At 40.9% G+C, this 17585-nt stretch overlaps 1 protein-coding gene across 2 annotated transcripts in view; it reads right to left on the reverse strand.

Moving 5' to 3' along the window:
* Positions 1–17585, reverse strand: part of IL1RAPL2 (interleukin 1 receptor accessory protein like 2) — a 385745-nt gene that overhangs the window by 176307 nt on the left and 191853 nt on the right. For both annotated transcript variants that reach the window (XM_063423231.1, XM_063423232.1), the window contains 2 exons: positions 16382–16655; positions 1775–1961 (listed from right to left, as the gene is read on the reverse strand). In XM_063423231.1, the coding sequence (XP_063279301.1) occupies positions 1775–1961; positions 16382–16655 (461 nt within the window). The remainder of the gene's footprint in view (positions 1–1774; positions 1962–16381; positions 16656–17585) is intronic.

Raw genomic sequence — 17585 nt, forward strand, 5'->3', positions numbered from 1 at the left:
ACTCGTGTCTCTTTTCACTATCAAGCTAGACTAAAGGTTGTTGACTTCGATTGTCTCACTGTTATCAACCAGTGGCATCAATTCTGTTCAGATTCACCTCAGTGATGACTTGTCAGTCAGCTGCCACACTCCAGCCCTGTGTCACACAACACGTGTGCCATCCAGACAACACAGGTGGAACAGACCCTTCCACTCCCTGTCCTGGTCACAGTACAAAGCATCGCTGGTGTGGGGCTGCACATGCATATCCTTTAGACTCATTTCTGCTCCATGGCAGCTGAAGATCGTTTCTGACAGACTATTTTTCAGTGTGTTTTTGCACAAAAATCGAGATCTTCAGTGATCTGATGTTTAGTAATACCAAGGTAAAGAGGGCAAGAAGCGGCTACTCTTCAGTATCCTCCTGGCTCTGAGATTTCAGATTTCATGTGCAGAGCCAGGATTTGGAATCAATGGTCCCTGTGAGCCCCTTCCAACACAGCATATTCTATGGTTAACTAAATCATGTATTTGACATATGAACAGCACTGAAGATATCAAGGCATATGCTGAGAGAAAGAGCTTCAACTGCTGAAAGAAAGATCTTATTCACACTAACAGTGGGTTAACACATTTTGTTACTATAAGATATGCGAAATTTCTGTTCAAAAGCAAATAACTTACAATTTTTATAATTGCTCTTTTCAGCTGGAACCTGAAGAAGGAAAAAATCTGCTAGTCTGCCCATATTATTTATTTCATACAAAGTAATTGTCTTTATAGAATGTTATTAAGGTTGCCAAATCAAGCACTGCAAATTTAGGTTTTAACTAAGTTTTTTGTATGTTTCTGTCTGTATTACTTGAACCAAGTTTATCCTGAACTCCTACGATCCAAACTCTATTTTCCACAGATCCCACTGAACTGTTACTCTTGCCCAACCATTTCTGGTTCCTTCTGATTCTCAGCTCTTTATTCTTCTCTAGTTGAGGGTCTCAGCCCTCAACTAATACCTGAGGGCTTTTCAAATATCAGATTTTGACCCAGAGAGGTCCAGACTGCAAGCAAAATTTGCCAGACCTTGCTGTGGTCTCATTACCTGATGTTTGCCAGCCAATCCATAATTTATTCATTCTCCTGCTTTCTTGGGGAGCTACAGAAACACATCACCAATCTCAGAAACACATCTGATCAAAGTGGTGTATGATACTTGACAAGCCTTGGAGAAGGTGCAGGCAGATGATTTACCTGGCAAGGAGTAAAAGTATCTAACCGACTTCAGTTAAAATTAACTAACTTCATGACAGTTACTCAACAAACCTCAGCAGACTTCTCTGCAGACTCCATGAGACTTCAGTAAAAATTTACTAGTCTTGGTGGAATTACCCGATGGACTCCGTAAAAATTACCTGGGCACCACAACTGGACCTGGTGGTGCTGCTACACCTCTGGCCCCGTTGCAGTGCCTCCCTTTGTTTCTACTCCAGTATCATGCAGAGAGACGCCACACCCCAGGTGCAAACTGGTTCAGAGGCACTGTGGTTTGGGACTACGGTACTGCTGATAGAAGAGTCCCGTGAGCTCTCTCACAGAACATCCTTGTTGATAGTGATTTCTGCTGGACAATGACTATGCTGGGTAGTTTTACCTGCAGAACTGTCATACTGGGAGAACACTCTCCGGACCAGTCACAAACCACTGGTGCCTCAGAGAAAGTCAGCTCTACACCTCAGACTGAAAACAGTGAAAGTTTTGAGCAGTTTCAGCAAAACAACAATAAAACAACAATAGTTACCTTGTACCACACCACATCTGGCTCTTGACCGGCTGTTTTGTAATCCTCAATATCAGGACACGAGATTGTCTTTCTCTTAGTGACTTCTGATTTTTCCAGATATCTGATCTTGCTGTTGTAGCAAAGCCCAGATTCATTCTCAGCTACCGTCAAGGACATGGACACCTTCATGCAATACGTTGAGTTTCTGCAGGGACAGAAAGATGGTTTCATTTATCCTGCCTCCTTTTCACCGTTCGTTTTGGCAACAGTAAGTTTCTTTGTTAAGCTCCTGTTTTCACAAACACTTGAGTGACACATTCAAATATGAGTCACTGAGTGACAGCCATGCTGTGCATTTCCAGCACAGAGGAATTACTAGGAAACATAAAGGCTCACTTCTGACTGACTGTGAAGACTATGAAGAACCTTGAAGAAATATTGTTGACAAGCGATCCAACCCAGCACAGCAGGTCTTTCAAGCTTGCAAGTCTATGAACACAGGAACCTGTTGGCACCTCAAATGTTGGTCAGGATACACTGTCCCATTTCCTCTGTCTCCCCCCAACACTTATCCTCACCCTTGTTCTCTCCCACCTTCAGGAGATTTCACTCCAGTGTGCAGTGCTATATGTTTGAGAAGAAGGGTTATGTGCTGGATGTTAAAGCACATCACACAGGAAGGATTTCTCCCTGAAAACAAACCCCTGTACAAAATTCTACACCACATGATACTGTGGTGGGTCAAACTGGGCAAGCTGCCAGCCTTCCGTCAGCTGCACTCTTCATTCCTAACAACAGGATGGGGAGGAGAAAATAAAATTAAAAAGCTAATGGGTCAAGAAAAAGACAAGAAGACCACTCACCCACTACTGTCACAGTCAGAAAAGACTTCACTTGGAAAATAAATTTTAATAAATTGCAAATTATAATAGGTTTAATGGTGAGAAAGATAAAAAAACTAAAACACATTCCACTCGCATACTCTAAAAAAGCTGGAACACATTCTATTCACATCTTCTTTTTCTTCCTCTACCTCTCTCTCCCCAAGTGGTGCAGAGGTGGAGTTGGGGGATAGTGGTCTGTCCACAACATCTCCCTACAATCTCTTTCTCCTCATGTGCTCCCCTGCTCCAGCATGGACTGTCCATGGCTGCAGCTCCTGTCACAAAAATCAGGTCTCCAGGATCCCTCTCTGGCCACAGCACAGTGACTTCTGGGGCCTGGGGCACCAAAGAACCCCAAGGTTCTTTGAATTCTCAGGAATCCTGAGAGCTATTCTTAATATTAGGGCAGAATAAACACAACCAGCTCTGTTCCCGTTCCACACAATCATGAAAACAGGATTAAATTCCTTCCGCCTTGCAGCTTCAACAGGACTATCAGACACATACCCTGATGTACTGTGGGGCATTGGCACTCTGGGCAGGGCAGCTGCAGCCCAGGCTGCCAGCTCCACCCCTCACCCTGTGCCGTGGAGAAAAAGCCACAATATAACAGGGCTCTTCCTCCCCATTGTGCATCATTCTGTCATTTTAATTGATTGCACCACTACCAAGAAAGCTAGGAGCAAACCTGTCATGCTGGGTAGCTACTCCCATTGAAGGGAGCAGTGGAGAACTCTTGTGGGAGGTATCTTGGCTTTGCCACTGCCTCCTCTATCACAGCTCTGCCCAAACTGGTTTATCTAAGACCAGAGGGTGCCCTGTGCACCCAGAATGTGATCCACCAGTCACACCCTGACACTAAAAGATGCTGGCTGCTCACTCCCACCAACTAGACTCAGAATAGTGGTTTTTTATTAAAAAAAAAAAAAAAGTCCAACATCCTCCATGACAAATCTTCTCTTATATTTCCTTCCGTCAAATGCGCCCATACTTGGGAGGAAAATAGCAAGGTCTACAGGGACACTTCCTTCCCCAGAGTTCAAAGCTTCATGCTAAACAAGGGCTGGCAAAACACTGCAAATGGGTTCTTGTCAAAGGTGTGGCATGAGCAGGTATTGGCAGACAATCACTTGCAAGGCAAATCAGGAGGCAATATTCAGAAACATCCCATTTTCAGCATCATTAGTGTTATGCATTCAGCAAAACCACAGACTTTGTCCTTCCTACTCACTCCTCCTCAAAATGCTACCTGTACATCTGTGTAAGAATCGGTGGATATTTTGTCCATTCCCTCACCTCTGAGTGAAAAGGCTCACTTTGCACACTGATGTGATGTGTTTCAGTTGAGTCTATAATAAAGTCTGCACAAAACGTATTATTTTACCTGAAAGAAAATTTCTCTGGACTGAAAAAAATCCATCATTTGGGGTGGGCTTATATAATATAGGGAAAATAAGTCAACTTTCTCCTAAATTAGCTTTTGAGAAGGGTTACCCTTCTTGTAGGAAGAAAACAAAACATATTTGAGAGTTTTTACAGCAATGAAAATCCACAAAATATGGATACAACCACTGAGTATAATCAATAGTAATTAATCAGTAATGATTATTTAGCTTTCCTGAATGACTGTAAGTATTACTGAGTGCAAGTAAGGTCACATGCGCTCAGTAAAAATGATCCAGGCTAATAAAAAATAATGTCTTTGAATAGTTGTCCATTACTTGGTGTTATTTAATAGTGCTGTATTTTCTCCTAACAATCTTGCATTATTTAGATTGCATTTTGAACAGTGCTGGAGGCTACTTCTATTTAAAATGCTTCTTGGAAGCACAACCTAAAATGCAGTATGCTTTTCATTAGTTACAATTAGAATTGAGTAGAATTGAGGAAACTAAGTGCCTGGTGAGTACTATCACTTTTGTTCACACTCCATGACCAAGACAATAAATCTATTCAGGCTCATGATGAAGAAAGCCCTCACTAAGCCAAAAGCAATAGACTTGAAAGCTTCATGGATGCTTCTTCACCAGCCACTCAAATTACTGCTCCGGCTGGTAATCCAGAAGAGGGCAATTTCTGCAGAAATGTGAGTGACTGAAGCAGGAGTCTTCCTTTCATCTAGTCAGCTCTGGGAAACAGTGGTACTCAAGTCACATGCACAAGGAATCAATTGTTTAAACAAAACAATCAGCCTTGCTGTTTTTCTCAGTTTTGAAGAAATCTGGGAGCTGAAGTCTGCTGAAGTCATAAGCCATTTCTCCCTGTGCTGGGCAAGCTGTTCCCCAAGGCTGGGGCATTAGATTTCATCTCTCAATTCTCTGAGCAGCTGATGCATCTGTGCTGATTCTTTCTTGGTGTCTTCCCTGCCTGCTAGGTTCTGGAGGCATAAAGGGGCTCTCTAAAGCTGACAGCTTGAGAGAGAACTCAGGAGAGGGATCACAAAGATTGGTACTTTGTTTTTTGCACCTGGCAAACAGACAGGAACAAAGTAGTCCTCGCCACACAGGGCACTGAAGGGAGATCACCTAAAGAGTTCTCTCAGGAAGCCCATAGAGCTGCTGTGTTGGGAAGGCATCCAGTTCTTTCTTCCCAATTGTGTTCAGGACCCCTGTGTCCACAAGTTCTCTCCTTCATGAGCTGCATTTAAGTTGTTCATGGTAAGGTTCTCTTTTCTACTTTTTTTTTTTTTTTGAGGGGGGTGTTGTGATGATTTTTTTGTGGTTTATTAATATTATTATTTTTATTATTGGTAGAGGTATGTAGATAAACTAGCACAAACCCTATGTTTTTGCTTTTCTTCTTTCAGAAGCTAAACAGATGGCTTATGAATTATTAAAAGGAGTCTCCACTGTTTTTTCAGTACATGGTCATGGGGCTTGGTGGGGGAGGTCAGTGCTCCCAGCAGTCTGGCTGTCAGGAAAGGTTATATGGCCATTTTTAATGAGGAAAGCCAGACACAAGAAGAACAACAGATAACAACAGCAAAGCTACAGGTAACCTGGGCTTTGCTGTCAAAAACAGTGGCCAAAAGGAATGAAAACAGTGGCCAAAAAGCAACTCTTGGGTGGATGAGGAAGATGCTGGAGGGCTTCCAGTGGTGATTTTAGTATTGTGAGGCCAGATAAAAAAAGCTGAATCCAAGTAGAAAATGTTGGAACCCTGAACCATGAACCTGTCGGGCGACATTTTCCATATACATGCAACGGAAATAAACTCATGGGTCTGGAAGTGGGTCTTTTGACAACTTGTCTTTTCTGAAACATTTCCAAACCATTCATTTTCCAAAGGAGTTGATTTTTAGTGGCTTCTAATTCTATAAGAAGTAGTAATGGTCATACAAGGAACAGGAAGAGGGAAAAAAAGAAACAACCACTCCACAACGCAAAGAAGCAAAATTGTCTTATATTTTCACACTGAAACTAAGATGTGTAATTCTCTAGTTCAAGGGAATAGTTACACACTGGGCCTACTCTCTTGACTGGAAATAGGAAGAAGAGCTTGGCTTTGCCAGAGCCCAAAAAGCAGTTTCCTTTGTTCTGGTGGCAAGGCATCTGTAATCCCCAGGCCACCTGGAGCTGGCTGTGAAGCACAAACTGAAGCCAGCTTCGAACCCAATAGAAAAGCAGAGGGAGAACCAAGGGATTTTAACAGGTCCCAAAACAAAAGCAAGCAAAACTGTGTTTGGCTTGACTTCGAATCAAGGGAAGAAGGGAAGAAGGGAGGACGTAAAGAAATGTATAAGGACATTTGTAATTGCAGTGTCAGTCCCTAAACTATTTTCATCTCGTTTTGGATTCAAAACAATTAATGAGCACTAAAGCTGAATTCAAATCAAACATTCACAACCTTGAAAAAAACCCTTTTTTTGCATTTTTGTTTCTGCTAAGTGAGGGTATTTTGTTAAAAGAGTGAAGTAGAAAACTTTTTTCTCTAATATGCTCACAATTTCCTCCAGCCACCCCCTGCCCCCATTTATTCATTTTCTTATAAAGAAGAAGGAAGAAGAAATGTGGTTGAATATTTTATATCTACTAGACTGAAAAACCCAACATAATTTTGAATTGCATATTTACACAAGACCATTCACACTAGATTTTTTTCCCCTTACAGATTAATTTTTCATTTTACTGGGTTTTTCATTACATTCTAAGGCTTCATTGGTAGATCCAAAAGCTGGGAGGTGTATTTATCAAAGCAGTGCTCAGGGAACAGCATACCTCAGGCTTAGATCTCTCTCCATGTCTCTGAATACTCTGGCTGTTTTAATGACATTTTTATTGACTCACTGACTGTGGGACTGGATAGATTACCCTGCACATTCATCTTTGCTCATTCTGAGTTGGAGCAACAACAGAAATGTCTTGGTTTGAAGGACAGCTGTCTGTCAAACAAGTCAGGAACCTCCCTTGGAACAGAAAATATGACCAGCTTCCCTCCAAATTTTTATAACTTTGAAATTATGAGGTTTACAGGCAAAGGTGCGGGGAAAGGAGCAACAGTTCTTTACTGGTCTGTAGATGGAAAACAAGGCAAACCAGCCCCAGCAGCGGCAGCACGGAGGAGCAGAACACAAACGCAGGGACAGCCTCTGTGGGCGGGGCCCCTTCCCCGGTGCAGTTCCGGGCACAGCCGGCAGGGGGCGCTGCTGGCTCCCGGCCGGGCACGGCCCTGCCCTGAGCCCCCGGGCCTGCAGGGGGCGCTGTGGCACGAGTGCGGCTGCGTCTCCCTCAGGCCGTGATGGCGGGCGGGCCGGCGGGAGGGAGAGGAAAGCGGCTTCCTCTGCAAATCCCCAGGGACAGCCGGTGTCAGTGCCCCTCTGGATGGCCAAATGGGCTGCAGCAGGGACCTCGGAGCGAGCTGGGACGGCAGAGACGGGCACCCCCCGGGGTGGCAAAGGAAATGTATCAGAAACTCCTCAGCTGTAGCAGGAGCCGCGGGACAGGCAGCGGGTGTGGGGTTACAGTGCAGGGAAAACCCAGAGCAGAGGCAGAGGAGCGGCGGGGCTGGGCAGTGGCAGCCCGGCTCCCAAACACGGCTGGGAGAGGCTCTCTGGGGGGGAAAGGGGCTCGGGGTCCTGTGTTTTCCCTGAGACACCCAAGTATGGTGAGGTCCCTTCCAGTGAGGTAGGGTGTTAATAAGGTCCCAGTTCAGTGGCTGCTCTTACGAGCAAAGGTTCACTCACAGTAGGAGAAACAGTGCAGGGCTGAACCCCATGGCAGCAGAGAATTCTCCCCACAGCAGCAGCTTAACCATTCCCCTCCGATCTGAGGGCAAGAGCAAGAAGAGCCAAGGCAAGCCCCTCACCCCCCAGCCAAAATCTTGTGGTATCTCTGCCCTTCCAAAGAGAAAACCCTCCAGGTAAGAGAGTAACCAGCAGCACCCTTCCCCCCCCACCTTGGCCACTTCTTTTGTGTCTTAAGAACTCTTAAGTAATCGGTTGTTATCATCTCTTAGGCAACAAATGGGACAAAATTCCCTGAAAGAAAGAAGGAAAAGAAAAAGAAAAATCCTAACCTCCAACAAGCAGCAACTACATCACCAACCAGGAAGAAGAGGTGGTGAATCAGGACAGAGGTACCATTCAAGGCCCCATTCCCTTCAAGCAGAAAAAGTATCTGTGTGGAACTAACCCACCACTCACCAAGAATTTATTCTTTATGCACTGCTTTTCTCCTGAGATCCTGAATCCCTACATAAGACTCACTAGAAACAAGAAAATTTGACCTTGACTAAAACATACTGGTTGTCTCAGAGGGCCATGTTTTACAGTGAAGAAAGGCTATACCCTCTCTATTTAAAAGAAAAAACTTCTGAGGAAAGTCCCTGAAAGGTGATTTTAAAAGTCTCACACAAATGACAGCTTGAAAAATAGATACCCAGGAATGTCTCCTCAAGTCACCTGTCAACAATCTAGTTCTCACCAGAGGCACTGAAATGCAAGATCTGTACTCCTCACATGAGTTTAGCCATCTTTAGAGAATTTTTGTACTCCTTGATCCTGAGACAAAGAAGAAAAGATGTTTGGATATGGCAGTTGAGTAGACATCTCACACAGCTGGGTCTCTCTCACCAAAGCTTAGCTCCAAGTTTAAATTTAATTTGGACATCATCTTAAGAGGGAAATTTGACATTAAAATGTCACGATGTGCCTACTAGTCAGCAATCCAGCCAGTAACAGTAAGGCCATGATTTGAAAATTTGTGGCTATGATTTGAAAATTCCTGGGTAATCTCTAGTATTATGTTTCTTAAGTGTGTCCTAAGAAAAAAGGAGAACAAGTGACAGCCAGCTGATTCATACATGGTGTGGGTCAGGAGGAGCTATTTTTTTTCTGGTTGCCTTCACACATGCACTGGCCCCAATGACCTCTGCATTGTGACAAGTGCAACTGAAAAGCAAATCACCAGTCAGCCGTTCCAACAAAGACTACCCAGAAGTCTTTTTTACACAAAGTCTTCTCTACACAAAGAGAAAATTGCCCAACATTTAAGTTGAATCACACAGGCCAACAGCGTTCCTTGGGTTTGGGGGTTTTTTTAACTTTTCACTAATGTTCGTCATTAAATGTTAGAATTGAATATACAAAAATACAATACAGAACACAGAAGAAATGCAGAAGCCAAAAGAATACCAAGATATTGCAGTATATCCCACCTAAGTCCATGAACTATGTGGTCTCTGTCAGCTTCAGACACCCTGTTCCAGCAAAAGAAATCCTGTAATTGGCTGGGTTTGCTCTGAGGGAAAATTCCTTCCTTGTCCTTAAGAATTACGACGCAGCAAGTTGCTTTAAAGTTTGCTGCTGCAAATGACTAAGCCCTTTTCATTTATTTCCTAATACTTTTCTATTAGAACTTGAACATTAATGTTAAATCACATTGTCTTACTGAAAAGCCCCATTATAAACAACATAAATCTGAGGCACACGAATAACTGCTCCCAGGATGGTACTAAGAAATCCCCTTCTAATAATTTTGCAAATGTGATACCCTGTTTCTGAGAGGACTGAACGCTTTCTCCGTTATTTCCTCCAAAACACACACCTGGATCTGGATTAGCGTATCCTTTTCCTCTATGCTTTACTTTTATTAGACACCTGTCACACAAAACAAAAGTTGCATTCAAGACACCCATCAGACTTGTCTGCATTGCTGAACCTCAATGATTTTATTGCCTGAGGGAATAAAACCTGCAGAGCGCATCCTTCATTCTGCACATAAGTCCTATTTTGCAGATGCAATGTTGAAAGGCAGGTCCTGCTCTGTTTGTACATGGGCAATTGAGCAGGAAAACCAGTGGATCAGTTATTGTCTCACAGGGTATACAAGGAATGAAAGAATCATGAAATGAATGTCCTTGCAATGTGAACTGTTTGAGTCCTGCAGCTGAGTCCTCCTGCCTGTGCCTTCCCTTAAAGGGGTGGCCATAAAAGAAGAATTTTTCCTCCAGTATCGTTTACCAAATATCAGTTTAACTCCCTACGGTTCTGTCATCTTGTACTATGGGCATGATGGATTTCCTCAGGAAGCCTTCTATTTGTCTGTCCACTCACAGGACACAGACAACATTTTCTATAGACGTGTTGCAGTTACAGCTGCCTTCCTGGGGATTCCAACAGGAATGATACCTGGGAGAGTACACTGTCACTGTTACTTGGAGAACAGAGGGGAAATGAAAACTCCCTGACACGTTGGAGAGGAGATGGCTAGGGAGGGCTGAAACATCTCAGCAGCAGCTCTCCTGCAGGCAAAGTCTGACTGCATGAGGAAGCAGTCCCTCCACTCTGCATTCTTTCTCTGCTCTAGGCAAGGTTTGAAGCCCACCAGGGAAGGTACTTCAGGAGCAAGTACTGACAGTGAGCTGAAACATTACTGTGGCACTGCAGCACAGGGAACTTTGTTATGACAACCTGTAGAGGCTATAAAGTAAGCTCAGTTGTTTTAAAAGTATCTGAATCTGGGACTTCACTATTAGGAAAACTGAAGCATACACAATGCTCTCATTCTTGTCCATGTCACTGCAACAGGGAAGCCACTGGATGCCCTCCAATCACAAAGCAACATGGATATTTCTGCTTGAAGCCCTGACTGTTCTTGCAGCTTCTCATCAACAGTAAACATTGTTTTTCAGAGCGACAGAGGATGAATAATTTCTCTTTTAAAGCTTTAGAGGAGGAGGGTGAGTGAGAAGAAATATACATATCACCAGGGAAGAGAAACAAATCTTTGTTTTTCGGCAAAGAATAGATAGAATGGATTTCTCTCAATAAAGACAATGTCATCAAAACGATTTGCAGGAGTGCCATCAGTTTCGAAACAATTTTAGATACAAATGTAGAAGCATTCTGATTCCACTTTACCCTGCATTTTGATAATGCCAAAACATTATATCTCAGTGATAAAAGCTCAAAAAAATTTATTTTATCATGAATCATACCAACTTTACAATGTATCCGCTGTAGCACTGAATTCAAGTATTGAATACTATATCTCACAGGGATTTTATTTATACAGAATCAGTCAATTTTATTTCAGGAAATGTCACCCACTTTTAATGTGTGGCATTTAATGTTAGTATCATATAGAGCCTGGAAAGCCTGTGCCATGCTGAATCCACTTCCTCCAAATCTGAAACGTTGCTGCTTCTACAGACATAAGACTGTACGGAAAAGCTTATCATGTACCAGTGTGCAACGCTGAGAGGTAACTATGCAATATGTAATCCATCAGCTACTTAGATTTGCTCCTCTTGGATAGTCAATAATTAAAGACACTAGCCCACAATAAAGGATCATCTTCAAGTCTTTCCAGGGTAAGTCTACGAGGAAATAAAGCACTTGCCAGTAACAGATATGGAAGACAATATTCTGTGGCTAAACTGGAATTACAACACTGCATCCAGCAGACTTTGAGATACAAAATCACCTTTGTCATGAGCAGTTGAATGCTGAGCAAAGCCAAAGCACCTGAAACATTCTGTACTGACATCAACAAAATGAAGAACTGCCTTAAAACACATTGTAAGAACCACAAGAGATGGCTGCACAGAAAGTGACCCTACCCCTACATACGTTCACCTTATGACTTAGTCCAACATTTCTGTTTGGATCTGAAAACACCTCTTTTATCATGCTGCTCAGAAGCCAGACTTTCAGCACTAAGAGAAGGGGTGCAGCTTTTCCTGGGCTAATGGGTGCATTCTGCAGTCCAGGTAGGCACTTGCAACAAGCCCCTAAGCCCTGCCTAACATCCTCTGAAGTGAGAGCACACAGGTTGTGCTGCAGATTTTACTCCAGGCTATCTAAATCAGATTTTGATTTGCTGGCCGTATGCTCCACAGACATTCAGAAGACAGAAGCCTTAAAAGCTGCTATTGCTCTATCTTATTACTGCTCAGAAAGTGGTATCTCAATAGTCCACCAATGGCTCAGCAAGGCTCAATTCCTCTGTGCATGTCCGTAGCAACACTGCTCTCCATTAAGAACTGTGCACACAGGGATACAGCAAAGGAAAAAGGATACACAGATTTCCTAACTTGATTTGTCAGCAGTTCTCTGGCATCAAATGCTGGTATTAGAGATCTGCAAGCTTATTCCCCCATAGGCATTCAAGGCCCTTAGTCTCTTTTTATTCTGCATTTGTACATATCCTGTACAAAAATCAAGGCTTAGCTTCATTAGCCCATTTGGTGACCACAAATTTTCACCTCCTGCTTCCCTGCACCCTCTTGAGGCCCAGATTTTCTACTGTCCTGATTAATGCTATGGGAATCAAGTTATTCTATTTCACTAACAGTTAATTAACAGCAAATATGTACTTATGTTTTTACTCTTACTGGTTTTATTCTTTAAATTCTGACTACAGTTTGTTTTGGAGCTGAGCCTAGTTAGAAGAAGGTTTCAATGTGCAGTCCCTAGATGAGGGCAGATTTGGGCTAAATTTTGCTGAGATTTCTTCTCCAGCTCATCTTTTCTTTCACCAGGTGAAGATGATCTAAGTTGGCCCAGTTCTTGTTCTGTCTTTAAAAAATGAGCTTTTAACACAGAAAAACAGATGTATTTGTTCAGAGAGCAAAAGCAGATCATAATCTGGAAGAAGACTGTCCTACATAGTCAGAACTTTAGGGCCACCCTATTGCATTTAGGTTGAGTGTAATTTCCATGTTTGGTTTTGATGCTTCATCATTTCGAAGCTCATCTCTGAATCCTTCAGTGAAGAAACTGCAATCTAGATGTGAAATCCCAGGACATCAAACCTCCGTAACAGAAGTGCCAACAGCTTTATCTGAAAGTAGCATTGCTGGGTGCTGGAAGATTAATGGCATATGCAGGATACATACTGGAAGGAGACCTCCAGAATACAGCATTTCCACACTGGGCAGTAAAGTCATACCTATGCAAATGTTGCAGCATGCACCTCAGAACTGCAATGAAATGCACAGCTATCTGTTACCTAGGATGCCTTCTGGATGTAGCAGCAATATTGCTTGATTTGACACAGAAAAGACATCCAAGAACAAAGAAAATCCATGGAATGCACATGGCTTAACTAACACTGTTCAATTCTGCACTCTTTTAAAAGTCCTTGCAGAATTGGGACCTTTTCATATGCTTAACACTGGAGAAAAATATCACACTTCAGTTTGCATCTGAGTGTGAGCTCAGTGCCAAAATATGTTGTGAGAAAGGAAAAGCAGGTTTTAATGCAACAATAAGTTCCTTCTATTATATACACACTCCCACACCGGTCTATGGAATAATGTTTAATTGGTTAATAAAAGAGAGGCAACATTTAAATTATGGTATCAAATCTCTTCAGTCCAGAGAAGCAACCTCATTTATAATGGCTGATCTAACACTCCTTAATTTTATGCAGTATTACAGGTTCTTTTACAAAACAGATATTATGATTATTGAAATGACAAGTCTGTACAAGAAAGAATTCACTGACACATTTAATTTTTACCCATCTTCAAATCACTGTCATAGCAGCCTATCCTTCACCTGCTCATACCCACCCTTTTCAAGTGGCTTCTGAAAAATTCCTTCACACTGCTTCACTGATAGTCATGCCTTGATCCTATGAGCACACGTGAGAAACTAAAAAATGCAGATTCTTGAAAAATAGGTTTTCTCTTTTTTTAAGAATCAAGAAGAAACACTTCAACAAATAAGACATTCATTGTAAAGTACAGTTGACATTTTCCCTATACAGCTTTCTTACCTGTCACCTTGTGTTGACTGGGAAAAAAGTAACAAATTGGAGGAAAGTAAATTAACAAAGCTCTCATTATTGCCTTTCCAGGTCAAGACAGTGTCCTTCCTTTCAAACCATGAACTTCTGGGATCAGGACCACTCATCCCACTTGGCCTTAGCACCACACCTAAGCATTTCACCCCCTTGCACCTTTTGCAAAGAAAAGCACAAGTAACAACAGTTCCAAGGCAAGAGACTTGGAGTGATGGAACTGGCTACTGGGACATGCAAATGTGGGATTTCATGCTTTGGAGAGCACAGGGAGATATACCAGAACTTCACACATCCTTGGTGAGTGGCTAGAAAGGCATCAATTTAGAATTGAATTGCATCTGATTTTCTCTCAAAGAACCTGAATGAAAAATTCTTTGTTGAGAAAAAGTTTTAAGTTTATCTTGAATGAAAAGCAATTTCCTCCCCATTTTTTTTTTCTTTCAGCTACCAAACCAAAAGACTCAGCTATGCATGGAACCCTAAACCCAGTGTTGCACACTCATGGAGACAGTCACCTCTCCATTTCCACTGCATCAAGTTCTATCTACCAGTCTCCATTAATTCAGTCTACAAAAGATAGCATTTGTAACAGAGATTGTTAATACTGCTAGATAATAAAATCATATTCTAAAATTACTGCTCTCATTTGTGACCTCTTAATTCTCATAAACCTGGTGATCCTGGTTAATGACTAAAACGCAAACATCTGCTTATCCCCCTCAAAAAAATGGATTAATAAAGCTGAAATTACACAGTTAATGGTGTGGATAGTCACCCACAGAAGTGTGGTCACATTTCAGAACATTACATCTAGCTCAATTTTAAGGAAATTAAAATCAATTACTATTGCTCCATCCACTGCTATTTTAAGCCTCCTATGGTTTCATAAACAATAATAGCAAGGATACATTACCATGCTTTTGGAAGAAAAATTTAATTCATTAAAGGAAGAAGTACAGTCTTTTATCTGTAACCCCCACACATATTATTCTGCACTCTGACATAAATCTGAAAAAGGCAAAAATATCTGTAATTATATAAGAAAGTTCTAGTCAAAGCAAGGAAACTGCATAACTGACAAGTTGCTGTGTAATGCCTTCCAATAAGCATGTCATATAGTTTTTAGTTGAAAATGAGAAGAAGCCATGAATTATTCAAGAACTTGCCCATTTGTTACCAAAACTACTTTGTTATGTAAATGAGCAGAGTTTTGAAATTTCCCGGAAAAAAAGTATGTCCCAGAATTTGATCCAAGATCAATTCTTTATTTTTGCAAAGGATTTGCATTAAAATGTTTCAGAGTATTAAACTTGATTATCACAACAATGACTTATTATGAAAAAAGCACAGCTCCCTTGAAACCACCATCTACCCGTAACATTTTCAAATCAGGGAGTTCACGTAACACCCATCCTCTGACAGAAGGGCTGATAAAAGAATAACTCCAAAGGCTACAACACAATTCAACTGCTGACTTTGGCAGATGTATCCACTAGTTAAACTGGATCTTGGTGCCCAGTACAAACCACCACAATCCAGGGCACAATCTTTGATTTCAGTAGCACCCCTCAGGATCAAAATGGTCTGAGGCAGCTGAGGCAGCAAGACCCAGCAGAGATGGACAGAGAGCAAATTCAGGGTTCCGAAGAGTGCTGTTATTTGCTGCAATACTTGTTATTTAATTCATGAAATGTGTCTAATTTCAGTACAGAACAGCAGACAAGGATTAAGCAAACTTATTATCTGAAACTGAATAGGTTAAAACCGAATCATACGAAGTATCTGTAAACTACTTTTAATTCAAAACTGGATCATTCAAGGGATATTTATTCATTCATTCTTTAAAAGTCTTCTTTTTTATCATCTCATTTTAGGCATAGAGATGACATCAACGTCTACATGATGGAAATCACGAGCTCCAGCACATGTTTAATTTAAGGCTTATCCAACAGTTCCAAGATACTTCTGAGAAATGCATTTTGGTGCCTTACCAAACAAGGTCTGCTTAAATGACTGGTAAATCATAATTGTATATTAAAATAAACATTTCTTCAAAACCAGACAGAACTGTAACTCCCCATGGCCTGATCCCATCAGAATAATTCAAACTGTAACTCTCTAATAACTCAGAAGATTTGAAACAGAACTGTACTTAAACAACATACTTCATGATTTAAGAAGTATCAGGTTCTGAAGGTTTACAGGAAATTGAGAATTTGCAAATGTTGTACTTAAAAAAAAAGAAGTAATTAAGTGAAAGTACTTTAATTATAACTATTGGATGAGGTAACTATAATTACTAGGGAAACTAATTTTGAGACAAAGCATTATGTGACACATAATTATGAGAGTAAAAGAATTAATATGTATTAACTAGATGAATATCTAAATTCTAATAGCTAAAATGATTTTTTTTAACCAGTATCTAATGCTCCATACATTATTAACCAATAATCCCCACATTCTTATTTAGACTTTAACAAAATACTCACCTCAGAACACATGTGTAGAAACCACTGTCTTGCAGCTCAACCGAGTGAAACCATATGGAATCTTCATCCTTGCTCATCCTAACTTCGGAAAATATAATGGGTTCTTCTAAATCTCCTTTGTTTTTGTACCATATAAGCCTAAGACCTGTGCTTTGGGCCATGCTATAATTAGTTCTGATATAGCTGTAGAAAAGGGCACATTTCACTCGGACTGGTTCACCTGCCAAAGCCATGTATGTCTTGAGATCCACTGACCAGTCAATGCAACCATCAACTGAAAGCAAAACAATAATAAAGAAATATTAGACACAGACACATTTTTCAATATATGAAAGGCAGCTTGGGAAATGCAATACAGTACATTAAAAGAAATGGCTTTTGGCATGTGCTGAATTTTTTTAAGGTAATATGAAAAACATAAAGCAGTTATTGGCAACTAAGGGGTTTCATACACCTTTTTAAATTACATGTAATTGTGAATGTGCAGGCAATAAATAGAGCACACTGAGCTTGCTGAATTCCACTTCTTTAGAATATCATTATTTTCATCCCCAAAACACTAGTTCTTTATTAATTAAACCAAATGCTTTACACCTTAACTCTGTAAACCAGTTTTGAATTCTCAAATTCCTTGTTGGACGAAAATGTACATTGGCATCTGATGCAAATCTTATCCCTTATCCCTAAGAACTCTTCCATCCACTTTGTTAGTTATGTTATGCAAAAAAATCCCCAAATAACAGATGTGACATTTCAAATTTTCTTTTCAAGGCGGTTCCACATAGTTGGGTTTTTTCCCTTACAGCCTACTCAAACTGTAGAGGTCTGTATTATATACAACAGGATACAATTACAACGTGCTGCCTACACAATCAAACTTAATACAAGAGTCATACAAATAAAAAGGACCTCTTTTGATGTTCTGTTCAGCAGAAACTTTTGGAACAGTTTTCTTGATACTTCACTCTAAAATTAACATATATCAGACAGTTTAATAAAAGATCACTTCTCCCTACAATTTTTCTCCTATTGCTATTATCTTACAATACAGTTCTAACATATGCACACATATCAACACATCACATATCAGAGACCTTTTAATTCAATCTTTTTCATTGCTGGAAAGATTATAAGCTTGAAAAATCAGCCAAGACTAAAACCAAAGAAAAATATTTCAAAGGCAGTTCATCAAAAGGCAAACACA

Source organism: Prinia subflava, chromosome Z (assembly GCF_021018805.1).
Source record: "Prinia subflava isolate CZ2003 ecotype Zambia chromosome Z, Cam_Psub_1.2, whole genome shotgun sequence".
NCBI classification, from domain to species: Eukaryota; Metazoa; Chordata; class Aves; order Passeriformes; family Cisticolidae; genus Prinia; species Prinia subflava.